Raw genomic sequence first — 17,397 nt, 5'->3', positions numbered from 1 at the left:
CAGGCTATTTGGTAGTCGAAGTGAATATGTAGATGGTTTACATCGGTTATCTAACAGATGATAATTCCTTATGTGTGACCCCGTCGGACAGAGAGCAGCAGGTCAGTGACAGGTATTAATCTGATCACAGAGGAATAATGTGCCACGTACACTTTCTCGCAGACGGCGTTGTTGACATCCCCCTTCTGACAGTTCAGGTCATTCCAGTTGCCAGGGAGACGCATCATGCCGCAGTCTTCATCGTCCATGTTGTTGGGTTCGCCGTCGTTCCACTTTGCTGTAGGTCAGGGCTGGTGTGTGGTGACGACACCCAGTGACCCTCCTGGGTCCTGTCATCGATGTTCAGCCACACACCAACCTGTGCTGTGCAGCAAACTACAGTTTGGGTACCTTTCTTTTGTTGTTTTCCCCCTCTTTTCTTTTTAGTTATTTTCTTTTTGTCTATTTATTTGTCTTTCTTTCCTTCTGCATCTTTCTTTCTTTTCGTTGATGATCTTAAAAAATAATTATGGGCTACCGCATTGTATACTGTACACAAACCTCCATGGGCCCTCATCATGTTGTGAACAAAACTGTTCTCCTCCTCTGATTCGGTTTCAACGAGGGAAGAAGAACTGCTATTGCAGATTTCCTGTAATTTGGAGAAATACGAGACAGTTGCAACAAGAGAGTGAAAAATCTCATTTAGTAATGATCGACATACTTCATTGTATTAGTTTCAGTGGTGTATCAAATGAAAGGCTACGTGGTTTTGTAACCGTGTTGAGAATGTGGACCTTCTCAAGATACAGCAACATCAATCTGAGCTACAACCACAAAGGTGTTCTCAAAGACCTTCTGGAGTGTCACATCTGTTTCCAGATAAATGTCTAGAGAGATTATTTTAAAACACCTGCACCGCTCGGTTCAGATCTCGTCTCGGGCCACTCTGTTACACCTGTTTGTAGGTCTGATCGTCGGGTTTTTCTACAGGTACTACGGTTGTCCTTCCCTCCCCCTCATAGAATGAAATACATAAGAAAATGATGAAAGAAATTCTGTTCTCACCTTTGCTGCTGACCAAGTCAAGAGGCGATTTACATACAGGTAACATCTGTCTTGCCATGACTCCCAACCTTGGGGACAGAAGTGACCAGCCACGAATACACCTGGACAAAAATAGAGGTTCAAAAACGAGTGGACAACACAGAAATTTCTTTTTTCACTGTTTGGAATAAAGTTAAGTGCTTAATTAGCTGGAAAAGCCCCGCAGTTTTCACCGCTTTCTCCTAATTTTGTGATCTCCAGTAGTGTACAAATCTTGCCTTTCCTGTTGGCTTCATGGACTACTTGAAATCAAACTTGTTGAGTGAACACCACAACCCATAATTTGTTACCCCATTAATTATCACTAGATTTATTGTGTAAACACTCGGCATGGAACTTTGGCATGTTAACGGCTCACCGCTTGCTTTTGAAAACTTTGCCCCTAAAGCAGCGAGCAGACAAAGAGATCGACTCAGGTACGTAAGTACGCACATACCCTCACGGCAGGTACTCGTCATCTGAAATCTCGATAATCTCCACTATCCTCTACATCAATAGAAAAGGTCGATTGTGTTACCAAAGACACTCAGGGTGGTCAGGCTGCTCCACATCAGCATCAGCAAACCGTAGTGGGTCATGTTGCAGGGACGCACACCATTAACCTGTGGGAACAGACAGGTGGACCTCTATATCCTGCTTACCTTCCGTTGTACTAAGCGCAAATGCTCAAACCAGATAAAGATTGGAAAAATATCTCTTTGCGGAATTCTGTTTAAAAGAACAGTTGTCTGAGTGATTTATCATTCCCAGCAAGACCGCCGCTAAAACGTACTGGAGACAAGGGACAATTATAATAGAACTACAGAGTGATATAGAATTATAGAGTGAGAGAAAAGGAGCACAAGAACACAATGAAAAGAAAAATGAAGATAAACATGAATTCGATTGGGAATAACAATAAACATGATCAAAAAGAAACACATTTCCTTTAAATTCCAGAGTTTATTAATCAAAACACCAGATTGTATATATGAATAAGTCAACAATCAAAATAAATGTATAAAAATATACTTCATAGTCCAACTATGTGATTTATAATGCTATAAAAATGAGGTATTTATTTTCTAAAAAAATATACTGGTAAATAGCCTGCTTTCAAAATACTCCCGAAGCATTTCATTTCAGCTTCTGCTACTTATGTTTACAGTCATAATGGTAACATTTGTAAATGTGCAAGTTAGGCATGGATTTGCATTTCAAAGTTGCAGTTGTAACATTGGAAAACAAATCTTTTCTTTCAGCCTAACACATAATTAAAAAACATACCAAATGGAAAATAACAAAACTGCGCGGAATGTAAAAGGGAAAGAAAATGACAAATTCACTTCTGTCTTTTTGTTCCTGCAGGTTACTTTATCTTATTAGTCAGGTTTGAATGCCTGGACACACAACCAAGGGGTGGATCTGGGTTAGGAAAGAGAAAGACGAGGATTGATTTATAAGGAAAAAGTGCCAAGAATTCCATAAGACAATGATTGATTCTTTTGAGACTTCAAACATAAATTTAGATGAGAAAATGTTGCTCATCAGTTTGAATGATAATCAACCATGCCAGCTACACAGGTACTAGAAAACTGCATCCATTTTGATGAACGGACATAGAAAATCCTAAGTCTTTACTGGCCATCAGTCTTAGTTATAGGCGAGTCAGCTTCACATGACAAGGTCCTGTTGGCTGCTGAGTGCCCACCACATGCAGTGGACTCTGAAAAGTATAAAGAAAAACCGTTTTCAGGGTATGCTAAATAGCCACTGATCATTAATTCCGAACTTTCCTTAGCCTTATTATGCAGGATATAAACCAGAAACATTTGCTGACCTCCGATGTTTGAGTTTGGTTATAATTTACTTTTGATCTAATTTGGGAAATAGAAAACTATTTGTACAAGTTAAAAAGAAAGAAAAGTAAAAACATATTATTTTAACAATCACAGTTTTATCTGAAACCTTTTCCTGTTCTTTCATCTAAATTAAGATAACTAATTTACCAGCTCAGGCACTGTACTGAGAAGTTGGCAATCAAACCGCTGAAGAAATTGTGCGACAAATAGGTGCAACTCCATGAGTGCAAACCACCTGTTAAAAAATAAAACCGAAACATCATGGACATGTTATTTCTATATTTTACTAACCGTAATAATCTTCCTAAACATAAAAGTGCTTTCAGGGTTGTGCTTTTAAGGAATGCTTGTGCTTACTGCAGTGCAAATAAACATGTTTGCTGAACATGTCATTTGTACCTTCCTGGGCACTGATATCTTCCACCTCCAAAAGCAATGAAGCCATCAAGGAAGATGTTCTTTTCCAAATCAGCTGACTGCCAACGCTCCTAGAGTTATAAAAGGTTGCCAAAAACACAAACTTTAAGACAAACAGTTATTATTAACATTCTTAACATTTTTAACCCCAAAAGCATTTGAAAGACACTGCCCAAACCATACACAAAAAGACATTCACACACAAACTAATAGTCACTAAGGAAATGTTTTAGTTTATTACGTATATGAAAAAAGGGTGAACTTAATCGTTTAACAATGATTGCTAAAAAAATATCTGTCTAAACATGAATTTTGTGAATAATCTTTTTTAAATGTCAAATAACAAATCTAAAATATTTGTATTATTTTATTTTTATATTTTATACTTAAATGTCCTTAAAATGTGAGATAAAGTAAAGATACATACAGGTAAGAATTTATCTGGATCTGGGAAGTATTTAGGATTTCGATGAGCCCAATAAGGGGAGACCATCACCATGTCCCCAGCTGGTATGGTGTAGTTCTGTCGATGCACAAATATTTACATTTTTAGTGCTTTACTCAGCCAATTTTGAGAAACTGGATTTTCATCTGAGTTTATGAGTAATATAAACTACACCATGTAAGACCATGAAACAAATTTTAAAAATTTCTTGACTAAAGTGACAAGCAGATAAGGAAAGCAGATAAATGACAAATATGTTGTAACCTCAAAGGAAAAAAAGTTTTAGGAGAGTGAATCAATAGTTTAGGATTTATCAAGGTGGGGACTCAAGACCATGTCACACAGAAGACATTTCTAGTATGCAAAGAGTGACTTTATAAAGTGCATCAAATGACTTTATAGAGTGCTGCCAGAATAAGTAGGACAGACAACACATCAAAAATGTACATGACAGTATAGATGTATTTTATAGATGTTTTATATATTTTACCTTGACTGTAAATGGTTTAATCACCCTTCGTGCTACAACTCCAGGTGAACGCAAACGTATGGCCTCCATAATGCACCACCTCAGATAAGGTGTTTTCAACAGTTGATCTTCAGTAACTAAAGTTTTAACAAATATTTTATGCATCAAGCTTAACTGTAAGATGAACATTCAAGCCATTCATTTCAGTATTTTCCCAAAATTATGAAGAAAAGATATGAGGGTGTATGTTTGTGTACAAGTGCAGATGCATGAATGCAGATGATGTAGTTCTATGTTCATGTGCAATGAGTTCTATGAAGTACAAAATGAACTGATACCTATCCAGGGTTGCAAGATTGTGTATAAATACATATCTGTTGAATAGACACCTTACACATGCTGTTGTTGCTGCTGCTGATGATGATGATAGTGATTATTATTATTATTTCCCACTAGACATAAAAACTGTGTAAGCAAGTTGCCCAGAAACGTATGTGTGTGGGTCGGTGAGGAAAGATATGTGTGTATATGTACAGGTGCGCACTTGCAGAAACAGAGGAGTAAATGATATGAATCCAATAAGACTGATCAAAATTCATCGTCAAAATTTCAACTTAATCACAGCTATAGCAAAGCAAATAGCTACTAAAAAAAAGCTACCGTCTGCCTCTTACATTTTGTGAAGTGCATTGAGCTCATCTCTGTGTGAGGAAAAAGTGCTATAAAAATCCCATTGCTATTAAAATAAATTCTTCTGTTACCTTCTTTTCCAGATCCCAAAACTGCCGCCACATCATCTTTGGCTTTTTTCCAGGCATGCTCATGGGCAAGCATAAAAGCTAGTGTCCAGAATGTGATCTGCATCAATAAGAGCAGAAATTATGATCAATGGAGAAATTTGAAGATTTTTACATCAGATAAAAACTAGAAACAAAATTCACTATATAGTTATAACTGAAACTATACTATTTTGAGCTATCTGTCTATGTTGATAATCACTACAAACAAAGCAAAAAGAAATGCAAGTGGTGAAGTGCTCAAATATGCCCTATGTAGAGATGCTGATTTTTGTTATTTGCTTGATAGCCTGCATAGTACCAAAGTGTTAAATGGCGAAAGTTAGGAATGCAAAGTACATACAGGGACTGCATTTGCAAGAGATGCCCACAAGAGCAGCAGGCTGTAGTTTGGTGAGTGTTCTGCATCAACAACTGCCAGAAGAGACTGCAGAACAGTATTCTCCTCTTCTGCAGTGCCAGATGCCAGCTGGTTGACAACTTTGGTGAATAGCTTCAGCAGCCAAACTTTAGACTGAGTCCACTCCCTGCTCATAAATGTACAAATAGAGACCACAACAATATGAGACTCACAAGATATAGTCAAAGAATCACTTAGACTCAATTTAGAAACCAATTTTTCTTCATAAAACACCCTTTAGAAAAGACATGTGTAAATACAGATCTACTGCACACATATTCATTAACATATGCTATGCATCATAATAAATAAACTACCGTTACCTAAAACCTGCAAACTACCAACTGAATTTTGTTTATGATGGCCCTACCTTAAAAACATTTGTGGAATCTTGGAACCATACTCAAACTGCTCATCAAATTTTGTAAAATGTTGTACCAGTTCTTCAAATGCTTCCTTGAAGGAGATAGCAATGAAGTCAAGAATAAAATATCGATAAAGCAACATTAACAAGAGGGAAGAACTAAACTCTTGTTCTTTTGGTTTTATAACTTTAAACATTTCCCAGATGTTTTAATATGTTTTAGCCAATCATTATCATCAACTTGTGATTGTCATTACTTATTAACAAATAATAAAAATATACAATACAAAATCACACTCACATCCTCACATACATGCACACTCTCTCACTTTCAAGGTACCTTGTCAATGGTTGGCAGGGTGTTTTTACCAAACAGGTTGTCTATGATTCCACGATACATTACATTCCTTACAAGCTGATGAAGCTCACATTTTTCTAAGAAAAAGTAAACAATTTGTGTAAACCAACCAAAACAGAAAACAAATATTTTTACAAAATTTAAAATAAAATCAAAGATTTAACACTCTTTTTGTCTCTCCTGTGTGTGCTCTTAGTGCTTTCAATTTCTCCATATAATCCAGATTTCTTAATCTTAATGGTATAAAACCATCCCTGTAAAAATAATTTGCATACAAATAAAATGTATTAAATTGGCGAAATTTATAGTTACCTTTAGACTTGATACTGTCCAACCCCTCTGCAAAGCTTTGTTGAAGCTTTGGAAATATAGAACTTAGCTTGTTGGCAGCAAGTTTCCCTTTAACTGTGTCATGAATTTTTGTGTGATATGTAAAGAATGAAGCTTCTGTAATTGATGCTGCAATCATACAGTAGAAGTGATTTTATTATAACAAACAGTTAAAGTGGTGAATAGGTATTAATTATATGATTATTCCATAACACTTTATAGTTAAACTTTCACATGAAATAACTCTTATCTTCTCCACAGCTTCTGGATGCAAACACTAGCAAAACTTAGAGCCTACTTTTTTCTTGCAATGTGATACAATATGCAATAATATATAACAAATGTCACAGTTTGTGTCCAAGCGCTGTTTCTTGATGGCTTCTATAGTGATATTTATATACCATTTATGCAAAAAAGTCACAATAATAAATAAGTATCCAACATGAGTGCTTTAACATTCATTGTGTAACATTAGTTTTCACCTAGCATGTCATATCTATTGCCTTAATTAATCAAGCAAGCAATTAATGCAAAATGGTAAAGCTGGTGGCGGCCAAAACGTCTGCATCAAAATTGAATTTATAGCAGGTTATAATTATCGAATTATCGTTCAAACAATATTACTTTTGCTCTCCAGTTAAACACATACCGACATTTTGAACAGGAGTTTGTACAGCCTTTTGGAAATCAACATTTGGGGACTGAAATAAAAGGTGAAAATCTGTGGGATCCATCAAAAATGTAAGCCTTTCTCCGGCCACTTTAAGTGTGAAAACTGGTCCCAGCTGAAAAATATTACTCAGTTTAATTTGGTATCTTCGGTATTTAACTAGTACGTACAGTGCATATAAAACATTTTCAGTACGTTTTAAGCACCTACAATTAGATACTGGTACGGCGCACCCTTTCTATGTGTATATTTTGTGAATTCTTCCTCTCTCGTATGCGCACACAGTTGCGGGCTTGGCTAGTTCTAGGTATAATTTATAAATGTTACTCTTTAGTGTAGCACTAAGCTGATTAATGTAATGCTGCTGTATGTCTATACACCTTTCTCCGTTTCTCATCAATAAAGTACAAAGGCGCTCGCCCAAAATCAACTGCACATCCAAGCCATGGTATCCACCCGGAATACAAAGGAGGTATCCTGCTGTTTCCTTGTGATTTGAAAAAGTGCTTCATGATTCCCTTCAATACTGCTCCAACAATAACAATCGTTAATCCAGTCCATAACATAATCTGCCAGCTGAGAGCGTCTGCTAGACTAGCCGCCATTTTCAATGAGACCTCTCGATGAACCACACGAGATGATTGAGATTCGAAAGTAGGATCCAATATCAGGGGCGTAAACTTCTTATCGTCTTATTGATTGTGAGCGATCACTTTTGTTTAGAATTTCTTGTGATATAGGTGCTTACCCTTTCCCGTTAAATTTGTTTTAGCTAGTCAATATTTCTGTAGAGGAAAATGTAACACGACATATACTTGGGTGTTTCCACGAACTTAAAATGCCGATGCACGTCCGTGGATGTTTCAATGCTCATTTGGTTAGAAAACCAGTTCAGTGTGCCATTTCAACTAGAGTAAGATTTGTTGTTCTGAAAACTAAACTACCTTTAGAGCGTTGGACTATGTGATCAATCACCCGCATACTCAATATGCCAAGATCTACAATAACAAGGGATTTAACTCTCGACTCGTTTTCCTCCCTCGCTTGCACCACACACTCCCTCTCGCTCGTACGCATGCAAGCGCAAAGCGCACACATGCACACTCTCGCACGCGCACTCTCGCTCGTACGCAAGCGCACACGCACACACATACTCGCACGCAAGCACACACACACTCTTTCGCTCGTATGCATGCAAGCGCAACCTCTCGCTCGTACGCAAGCGCACACGCACACACATACTCGCACGCAAGCACACACACACACTCTCTCGCTCGCACGCGCACTCTCGCTCGTCCGGACGCAAGCGCACACGCACACACACTCGCACGCAAGCACACACACACTCTCTCTCGCTCGCACGCGCACACAAACACATTCGCTCGCACGCAAGCGCAACACACACGATCTCTCGCTCGCACGCATGCAAGCGCACACACATACGTACTCTCTCGATGGCTCGCGCGCTTTTGATCTCCACTCGTTCTCCTCTCTCTCGCTCTCGAATGGGCACATTATACGTTCTCTCTGTCTCGCATGTACACACATATATTAACCCTCTTTCTCTTGAATGTGCACGCACACACACATAGAAATAAATAAGATTAAAACCAAGAATGACGTGCAGTATTAAGAAAATAACAGAAATTACCTCCATAATTTTTTGTTGTTTCTGCGGTCCAATTTACTGAGCTACGTGCATTTAAGTATATTTATTTAAAATATATCACTTTAATTTTATACTACATGTACATGTAACCAAAAAAAACAAAAAACGTTAAGTTATTCTCTCTCTCTCTTTCTCTTAACTCGTTCTGTATTCTCCTTCTCGCGCACGCATAGATCTGCACACACGCACACACTCTGTCATTTGCAATTAACAGTAGTTAAAAATGAAGTTAATAACGTCCAATTTTGGTGTAGTCAAATTAAACTCCGAGGTTGAATTGATCCCAACTGGACCCTTCAACTTCAGCTGAAAACAAACAATTAACGCTCCCTCATCCCGCCCTTTTTAGGGGAACTAACTACTTCACAGTCCAGTTGCAGTTTTGTGGCGCGGAAATATAATCATAGAGACTGTACGACATACTAGCTGGTATCTGTTCAGTTTGGTAAGTAGATGCAGCTGTGTTATCAAATTAATCCATATTGTAAGAAGTGTTGCCTAGCACCTACCCCCCTCCAACCCCCACTAAGAACTAGTGTAAATGCATTGAATATGTTTTATCGCCAGTATATTAGTCATAGCATTATAAAGCATGGCATTTACACACATGATAAGTAAGGCATATTTTGAATGTTTTATTTAAAAAAAATTCAGTTATTATAGCATTATAAATATAGAACTAAATATGTTGTTTTTTTTACCACTTTTGCTACTTTCGTTATTTCATCTAACTTAATTAATGGTCTCATGTTTTAATATTGTCGATATCCATAGTGAATGGCTACTTTAAAGCATACCTATACCATTCTCATACTTTTCACTGACCTTTTTTATTTAAAATTATTGTTACTGTTTTCCTGTTTCTTCACATTTAGCACTAAATAAAGTTTGTGGTACCACAATGACTGAATGTATAATTGTTTGCATATATGTATACTTTAAAAGTACAAAATCATGAACAGCACAAAGGAATATGCTTATTTCTTTAAATAATTCACACAAAGTGATGCTTTTTAAGCACCACTTAAACATGATATTCATTCTTGTTTTAGCATGATGGTTGAGTGCCAAGCAAGTGGTTAAGCACCAAAAATAAATTTTTTAAAATTGTCAAAGACCAAAATATTTTAGTACCGAGCAGTTCAAGTGCTGAGATTCCACTGGATTGTCTTTCTCAGTATGGTTGACAAACCTTAAAAGGGTTTGTGAGGTTTGTGTTTGGTGGGTAGTCTTATTGCATGTTGATGGTACCAGCAACAAAACGGGAGTGGAGGACTGTAATTTTTTGCATCTGCTCAATTTTGTGAATGGCTCCAGCTGCTTTCTATCACTGAGATCTATTTTCTAAGAGTCTGTAGACAGGATAAATATGTATTTATCATTTGAGAAATGATATTTAAGTTCAGACCAAATGAAAAATTGGAATTCTAGACTCAACAGTTATCTATTGTGCTGTATTTTTGTCATTTTGCAGATTTGTATCTGTAATCAACAATGCGTAGAAGTGGAAGAGGAAAATGTGTTCTGTTAGGTAGTGTTTGTACTATCAAAGACAATGGAAGGAAGGGTAAGTCCCGTAAGGTGCGATGTACTGTAAAGGAGTACCGAGACCTCATGAGGTCTATAGACTCACTACAAGGCAATAGACCCAGCATCATTCAACAGGAGGAGCATGAAGCCAGAATCATTCAACAGGAGGAGCAAGAACCCAGTGTAACCTTTCCACTTGAAACCAGTATGTGAAAAACTAAATTACCATTGTAACTAGGAATGTCAATAATTGCACTATATATATATATGTTAGTTGAATATATGTATTCGGTGAATAGTATACTTAATAAGTAAAATACCTCCTGCATATTCCTCACACCAGAGTATTTTACATCCATAGCTGTATTTTCTCATGTTTATCATTCCATAGCTACATCTGCATGAGTAATTAAAGCATAAATCAATGGATGACACATGGTAATCTGGTGCACAAAGAGCCAGTTTATTGTATTTTCTCAGTGATGTATTGGAAGTCATAGTTTATTTAAATGAGACAGAGACAGTCAACCTTAGCTATCATTCTAAATTAGAATAATAAAAGTATGGTAAACTTCATTAGTCACAAATATTCATAGAACATTATTAATACTTATATAAATTAGATTTGTATAGAATTTTTACTTACACTGAGGGGTATAACAGTTGTTAGTAATATTAGATGATGCTCTGCATAATAATTCATAAAAGTTGGCAGAATAAAATGCAATGCTGTCACATAACAACTGTCAGTTGTTGGGCGTAAGTAGGATATATCATAAGCATTTTGATCAACAGTGCTTTGAACATGCAAATTTATTTAAGAACTATTTCCAAGTGGAATAATTTTCTATAGTTGGATGTAGAGCACTGAAGAGATTGACAATCTGTTCTAATGGGTGCTCTTTTAAATTATATTTTACCTGTGCTATTAACTATGCACTATTAACAGATGAATCTGAGGTGGCAGAACCTAGCAGCCACAAAAAAAGAGCAGTAAACGAGGCAGAAGGATGGAGAAAAATACGATCTGATCTGGTTGTTGCCCGGATGGAAGGATTTTGTCCTGCTTCAAACCAATGTTCCTCATGTGGCTCTTCTGAGGTTCCTGAAATCATATGGTGTCCTGACTGTGGACCCAACACTCTGTATTGCATGATGTGTAATGAGAATATCCACCGCATGGTAATGTACCATCAGGCGTATGTTTGGAAAAATGTAAGTACTAAATGTATAACGTTCGTGAAAGTATATTTATTCAAAATCTTAGCCTATTGGAATGCATTACACTGTTAGCACTGTGTATGCTTAAAATTTAATTCAAATATTAATAAACACTACACAGATAACTGCTACATTGAAAATATTAAATTAGCTTGCATAGCTGTATACTTATTTTTTCCTGCAGTTACAGAACATAACTTATTTTTTGTCTATCTGATAATTTGCTTATGTTAATTTTTTTTCAGGATGTTTATATGTTTGTGCCCCTTATTAAAGAAACAACCCTCATCCATGAACACTCATGTGACAGCATATACTCTCGTCAAATAAGAGTTTTTGATGCATTGGGTATGTGTATTTAGCAGCAGCAGTATAAGAAGTACATTATGTAGGGGGTAAAAAAGCAAACCCAGGAACTATTTGTTTCTCAAAAAAGTTCCTTTATGCCATCAGATCCCTCAAGGACTCCTTGCAAACATTACAATATACAATATATGACATTCTAGTGTTTAAACCAATAATTTCTAATGGTATCTTCAATGCCTCAGGAAATGATTTTTCAATGGCATTCACCTTATTGAAGACTGCATTTGTAGGAAAGGATTGATCATACTTAACAAGGAGCTAGATTGGTAAAATGCTTTCATAAAGGTATGTTGGCCCAGTTAAATGATCCTATTCAGACTATTGGATAAATGATATGTTGTTGCAGGGAGACAGCATAAAATAAAATCCCATTTCTGCCAGTGTGAGCCAGAAGCTGTTACCTTAGTTAGAAGGGGATTATGGCCAGCAACACCCAAACAGCCAGAAACAGCCTTCACGATAACACTGATGGAGCTAGGGCGAATGCTACAGCTTGAAGGTCAATTATCTCTGCAAAAGTTTTGCTTTGCCTTAAAAAGAAGAACTACTTTCCTGCCTCCTCACACAACTGACTGCAGAAACCTCTACCTGGCACTGGGTAATAATTTATGTAGTGCATTATGTGAAACTGCATTATCATTTATAAATAGTGTCATTTGTACTGAAAAATTAATGGATGCCAAATGTGTTTATACCACTGACTGATTTTTTGAAGCTTGTCATTGGATATTTGCAGTTAGTTTAAGTGCCAAGAAAAAGTATTTTAGTTTGCAAATATATTGTTTTCAGGAAACGCACTAACTGAATTCCATCATCATCAAGTGTCGTGCCTTGAGATGGCACATTCTCCAGACATTGTGGGCAAGAACTGCCCAGTATGTACATTGGTATGTGTCTGAACTGTCTGCTAGATGTCTGTATTAGTGCCAATTAGTCATTGCTTAAACAGGATTTATTACACATTTCTTTGCATTTAGGTTTCAACTGCTTTGCTAGCTACAAGATTTTTTTTAATCATTATGGGTTTAGATTTTTAGTAAGGCAGACATCTGTTTAAAATAAATCATTAAAGCAGGATTTAGGGAAATGTGAAAAAAAAAAAAGTAGATACTGATCATTATGTTCAATTAACTTTTAAGTGACTCAGTAGTGCTAGCCCCATCAAAGCATTTATCTCAGTTCACATCTACACACTGTCTGGTTTTATCTTCTCCTCTCTCTCTGGTTGTACATTCCTCTAACCAGACTTCTTGCCACTATATTTGCTAGAATTTTATGCTGACTGCCTTCAAAGCATTAGTAAAACATACATTTTTTTTTTTGCTTCCATGTGTGGGTGGATGTTGCTCATGTGTTTAACAGTTTCGCAAAATTATGCATCATGAATGCCTGTAGCAAGAACTGGTGCTTTACAGATACATTTATGATTATATCAAGATTACCATTTAATGATATATTTTTGGTAGAAACCTGAAAGGTCTGTCGTCTCTATGGACGCTAATTTTGGACTTGTCCACAAACTGCACTCTGGGTCTGGACCAGGACTCCAGTATGCAAGATTTACAGTCTTTTGTCCAGATGACAGTGTCAGGGACTTCGTTAATAATCACTGCCAAGCAGTTTCAAAATCTGTCCCTGAATCATCAGTGAGTGCAGTATTTTAGTTCCATTTAATTTTGGTTGCTAAAACAGTATAGTTAACAGTACTGCGTAGCAACCAATCTAACATAAAATGAAAGAAGTAACATTTTTACCAGTATTACATATTGATATGTAAGAGGTTTCTATCAGTTTCTATCAATGATAAGTTCGAATAAACCAGATAATTGTCTTCTGTGATAATTTATCAACTGAAATGTTTATTTTTAATAATATGAATGTTGTTGTTCTCTTATGAATATCAACATTATTAATTTATGTACGATGTTCTTACTTTCAGGAGTGCTCAGACTTTCAGGCTGGTGACATGGTTAGGGCTAAAAATAAAAGTGCAAATCTGGATATAAAAGGAGTGTTTGGCTCTGTGTGTCACCATGGATTTCCCCTCTATTTTGTGAACATGGAGCATGGAGAAAGGTAATTTATGAATATTAGTCATGAATGTAACAGTACACATAGATCTAGTATATAACATGTTACTAATTTTAGAATTTGTTTCAGATTTGCATATCCAGTCTATATTATGAAGCAGATTGCTTCAAGGCAGGTTGGTGCTACAAATGAAAAGCAGATTGTCATGTATGATATTGCCTGTAGACTGCAAGCTCATCTTGGGTATGTAAAACACCAGTTGAATCTTAGGTGTTTCAGATAAAATAAACTGACATTGTTTTGTATGTTATTGGTATTGTCTGTAGCATGGTATTGGTTTTATAAAAAAAACACCTGCATGGTGGTTTACACCAGGTGTATAATGACACCAAAGTTAAGTGATGATTATTATGTACTATTTTAGTTGGTTTCTTATTTTGGAGAAGACAGAGTTTATAAATATGTACTACTGAATGATTACATCATATATCTTAAGGTGTGATAAAAATGTGTTGAGTTGGAGCTGTAGCTTTGTATATTTAGCCTTATTGTTTTATTTCAACAGAGGTGTCCAGAACTGACTGGACAACTTGCAGAGAGATTCAAATTGGTTGTTCCTGTTTTCCATAGCTTTGCTCATAACACAAGGTGTCAGGTTAGTTATCTGCAGTGATTAATAATAATACAATTATTTGCTATAGTGTTATTGTATACACATAAATATAGATACAAATAAATGCAGTATGCACAACCAAGAATAAGAAATATACAAAGATGCAATTTGTTTATTAGAGACATTTCATTTTCAACGATTGATTCTATGGTACTATTGTAGATGACATTTGGACAGCGATACTGCAAAGGAACCGGTCTAATAGATGGAGAAGCCACGGAAAGATTGTGGTCCTACCTACGAAAATTTTTATGGAGCAAGGAGATGACACTGCCGAATAGACAGGATCTTCTAAGCAGTGCTCTACTTAATTATGGACGGAGAATTTTCTTTTCTATTGGTAATTTATGGAGCAGCCCATTATACATGTGTGTTGTGAAAAGAGGCTGCAAAACACTTACGTAGTTATAACAACTGAAAACTACTGTAAAATAATTGGCAGCATATTTGTTTATTTCTTTGGTACTTTTGATCCACTGTGTATTTGATCGTTTTGTGGGCAATGTCTTTGTTGACAAGTATGATGCATAGTTATTTATTTTATTTTTTTTTTTTTTCAAGGTGCTTTTTTAACAAATTTTGCAAATGACTTTGCATTACTACTTTTCCTTTCAGTTCAGACATTTTCTGTAAGGCTTAAGAAAGCAAGGCAAATTCAAGTGAATTCCAAGGTATTCATCAGTGATTGTGGAAAGAAAGTGTAAGTAACACTTATTGAATAATACAGGATAGAATAGAATGCTTAATATTAGTATCTCTCTGTAATATATTTCTACCATCACAACAAATGTAAGAGAAACCGAAGCCTGTGTATGACACCTAAACAAAAAGAATTCATAAATCCAGAGATAATAGTCCCTTTAAGCACCTTGATTTTTGTGCCCCTCATTGCTGTGCTTTTCTTTGTTGGAAACTGCCTTTAACTTCAGATGATGGAAATGCTGTGGATTGGCTTCATCAACTGACACAGATTCTAGTGACAAATGATGATCAAAGAGGTATGTCAAACATCAAAATGTAAGACATACTAACAATGTAAAAGAGATTATACCGCACAATAACTATTGTCAGTTGTCTTAATGCTTCAAACACAGAAATGAGCATGTGATATGATGATAGCTGCAGCATTTTGTGATATCAAGTACAGGCTCTAGGAATAAGATATATGTCATATGGAGACTCACCTTTGCTGAACAAAAGATATGTAAAAGTAGGAATAATCAAGCAAAGCAATTTTTCTGAAGCAGAAGCTACCAAAAAATTAAGTTAATTAAAGCATTTAAAAATGATAATTCATTATTGTCCATGTGCTAGTAAGAAGACTGCATGCCAGCAGTAATTTTATTGATTATCATTACCATGAGTGATCTTGTCATGCATTTTATTATAACATATATTGATGCTTGTTGTGATCTGACCATTTGATTTGCTGTAGGGACTGATCCACTGATTGAGAAGGCCAGGAAGCTTTCTACAGAGCGTCAGCACTTGCTGGGACTGAAGAAGCGCTATGCTGGTTTGTATTTTTTTTTTTAAAATTCATTATCATTGAAAATGTAATTCTTGTACAGGTTGATGTTCGAGTAAAATGTCATTCCTTCACATTTCAGGGCAGCAAGGATTGTATGAAATATTTAAAATCTTCTAGTTAATTAATTAATCATACAGTTCCATTAAGAATATACAAGATTGCACTATCATACACTGCATGACTTAAGGGGTTATTGTATATTTGCAGTCATCTGAGGCATTATTCCCATGAGGAAACTCTGTAGTTTGCATTCTAACTGTAATTTTTTTTACCTTCAAGGCATATACAGTAAGATTATATACTCTGCTTGTTGTTGAATAATTATTTGATTCATGTTTCAGTTATGACATTTTTCTTGGGATGGTTGCATATAGGCAGCATGCATAATATGGTATAAGTACTGTTTGACCATTTTCTCTATAGAATGTTTTGGGTCACTCACACCTTACATGTTTTGTGCAGATGGTCAGAAAATTGCCATGCGACTCACAAAAAGACTTCATCTCAACACCACTAATCTACAGGCTGTTGGCAACCAGCTACGAGAAGGGCCTCAATATTTTATTTGCACAGCTTGCAGACCCTAAGTCTGCCGTATATGAAAACAACAATCACAACTTGTGTAGAGAGCAAAGTCCAAGCTGCCAATTCTGTTACCGAATGCTGCCGTGCAGAAGAAGAAGAGACAAACGTATCCTCGAAGATATAGACCTTCTGCAGCAGTGGCTGGTGCATTTATAACATCTCACCAGTGGCAGTACTTGACTGATCACACTCGATATCATCTTGGACTGAATCATGTTAAGTCATTCAGCAAGATGATAGTGGAAGACATGTTACATTTGCTTCAGGGCACTTTTTGTCATCACCCTGGATTTCAAAAAGTTAACTTTGACTGCTCCATTGGCAGTTTACTGTCGGCAGCTAAGGATCAACCGACACTTGTTCTAAATTGTTCTGATGATGTAATAGATATGTTTAGTGACATTGACACAGACGATGAAGATTCTGATGGGGATGGTAATTAAGTAAACATCCGTGTTACCCACATGTCTCCTGTACTCAGGGTGGAACACTGGCATATGTTTTATTGATATGAAAACTGATAGCTATTATTCCCTTCTGTTTATTGTCCCTCTAGACTTTTTTGTGTCAGTCTGCAGAAAAAAATTATAAAAATCATTTAATCATCTTCCTTA

General features: G+C 36.2%; 2 protein-coding genes across 5 annotated transcripts; one reads left to right on the top strand and one right to left on the bottom strand.

Moving 5' to 3' along the window:
* Positions 1–302: 302 nt before the first annotated feature.
* LOC112554884 (24-hydroxycholesterol 7-alpha-hydroxylase-like) lies at positions 303–7,812 on the bottom strand. Of its 4 annotated transcripts, XM_025222955.1 has the most exons (16): positions 7,558–7,812; positions 7,157–7,292; positions 6,490–6,636; positions 6,160–6,254; positions 5,826–5,911; positions 5,399–5,582; positions 5,020–5,116; positions 4,280–4,395; positions 3,772–3,867; positions 3,327–3,415; positions 3,075–3,162; positions 2,715–2,791; positions 1,604–2,667; positions 1,048–1,148; positions 541–631; positions 303–363 (listed from the first exon to the last, which is right to left on the bottom strand). In XM_025222955.1, exons 1-12 carry the CDS (start codon positions 7,780–7,782, stop codon positions 2,723–2,725), a joined length of 1,428 nt encoding a protein of 475 aa, XP_025078740.1. In that variant the 5' UTR covers positions 7,783–7,812; the 3' UTR covers positions 303–363; positions 541–631; positions 1,048–1,148; positions 1,604–2,667; positions 2,715–2,722. The 4 variants fall into 4 exon arrangements, with proteins under 4 accessions (XP_025078740.1, XP_025078739.1, XP_025078738.1 ...); XM_025222954.1 differs by having other exon boundaries at positions 1,523–2,791; XM_025222953.1 differs by having other exon boundaries at positions 1,604–2,791.
* A 694-nt stretch (positions 7,813–8,506) lies between these two features.
* On the top strand, positions 8,507–16,785 carry LOC112554841. Its single transcript, XM_025222895.1, has 12 exons — positions 8,507–10,581; positions 11,326–11,591; positions 11,843–11,945; positions 12,310–12,561; positions 12,753–12,838; positions 13,430–13,609; positions 13,903–14,039; positions 14,124–14,237; positions 15,339–15,367; positions 15,597–15,665; positions 16,103–16,183; positions 16,661–16,785. The coding sequence occupies exons 1-12, from the start codon at positions 10,341–10,343 to the stop codon at positions 16,783–16,785; spliced, it is 1,683 nt and encodes a 560-aa protein (XP_025078680.1). The 5' UTR covers positions 8,507–10,340.
* Positions 16,786–17,397: the final 612 nt, after the last annotated feature.

Source organism: Pomacea canaliculata, linkage group LG14 (genome assembly GCF_003073045.1).
Source record: "Pomacea canaliculata isolate SZHN2017 linkage group LG14, ASM307304v1, whole genome shotgun sequence".
Classification (NCBI taxonomy): Eukaryota; Metazoa; Mollusca; class Gastropoda; order Architaenioglossa; family Ampullariidae; genus Pomacea; species Pomacea canaliculata.
Note: the sequence above shows the minus strand (reverse complement) of the source record. Positions and strands in the feature narration are given on the sequence as shown.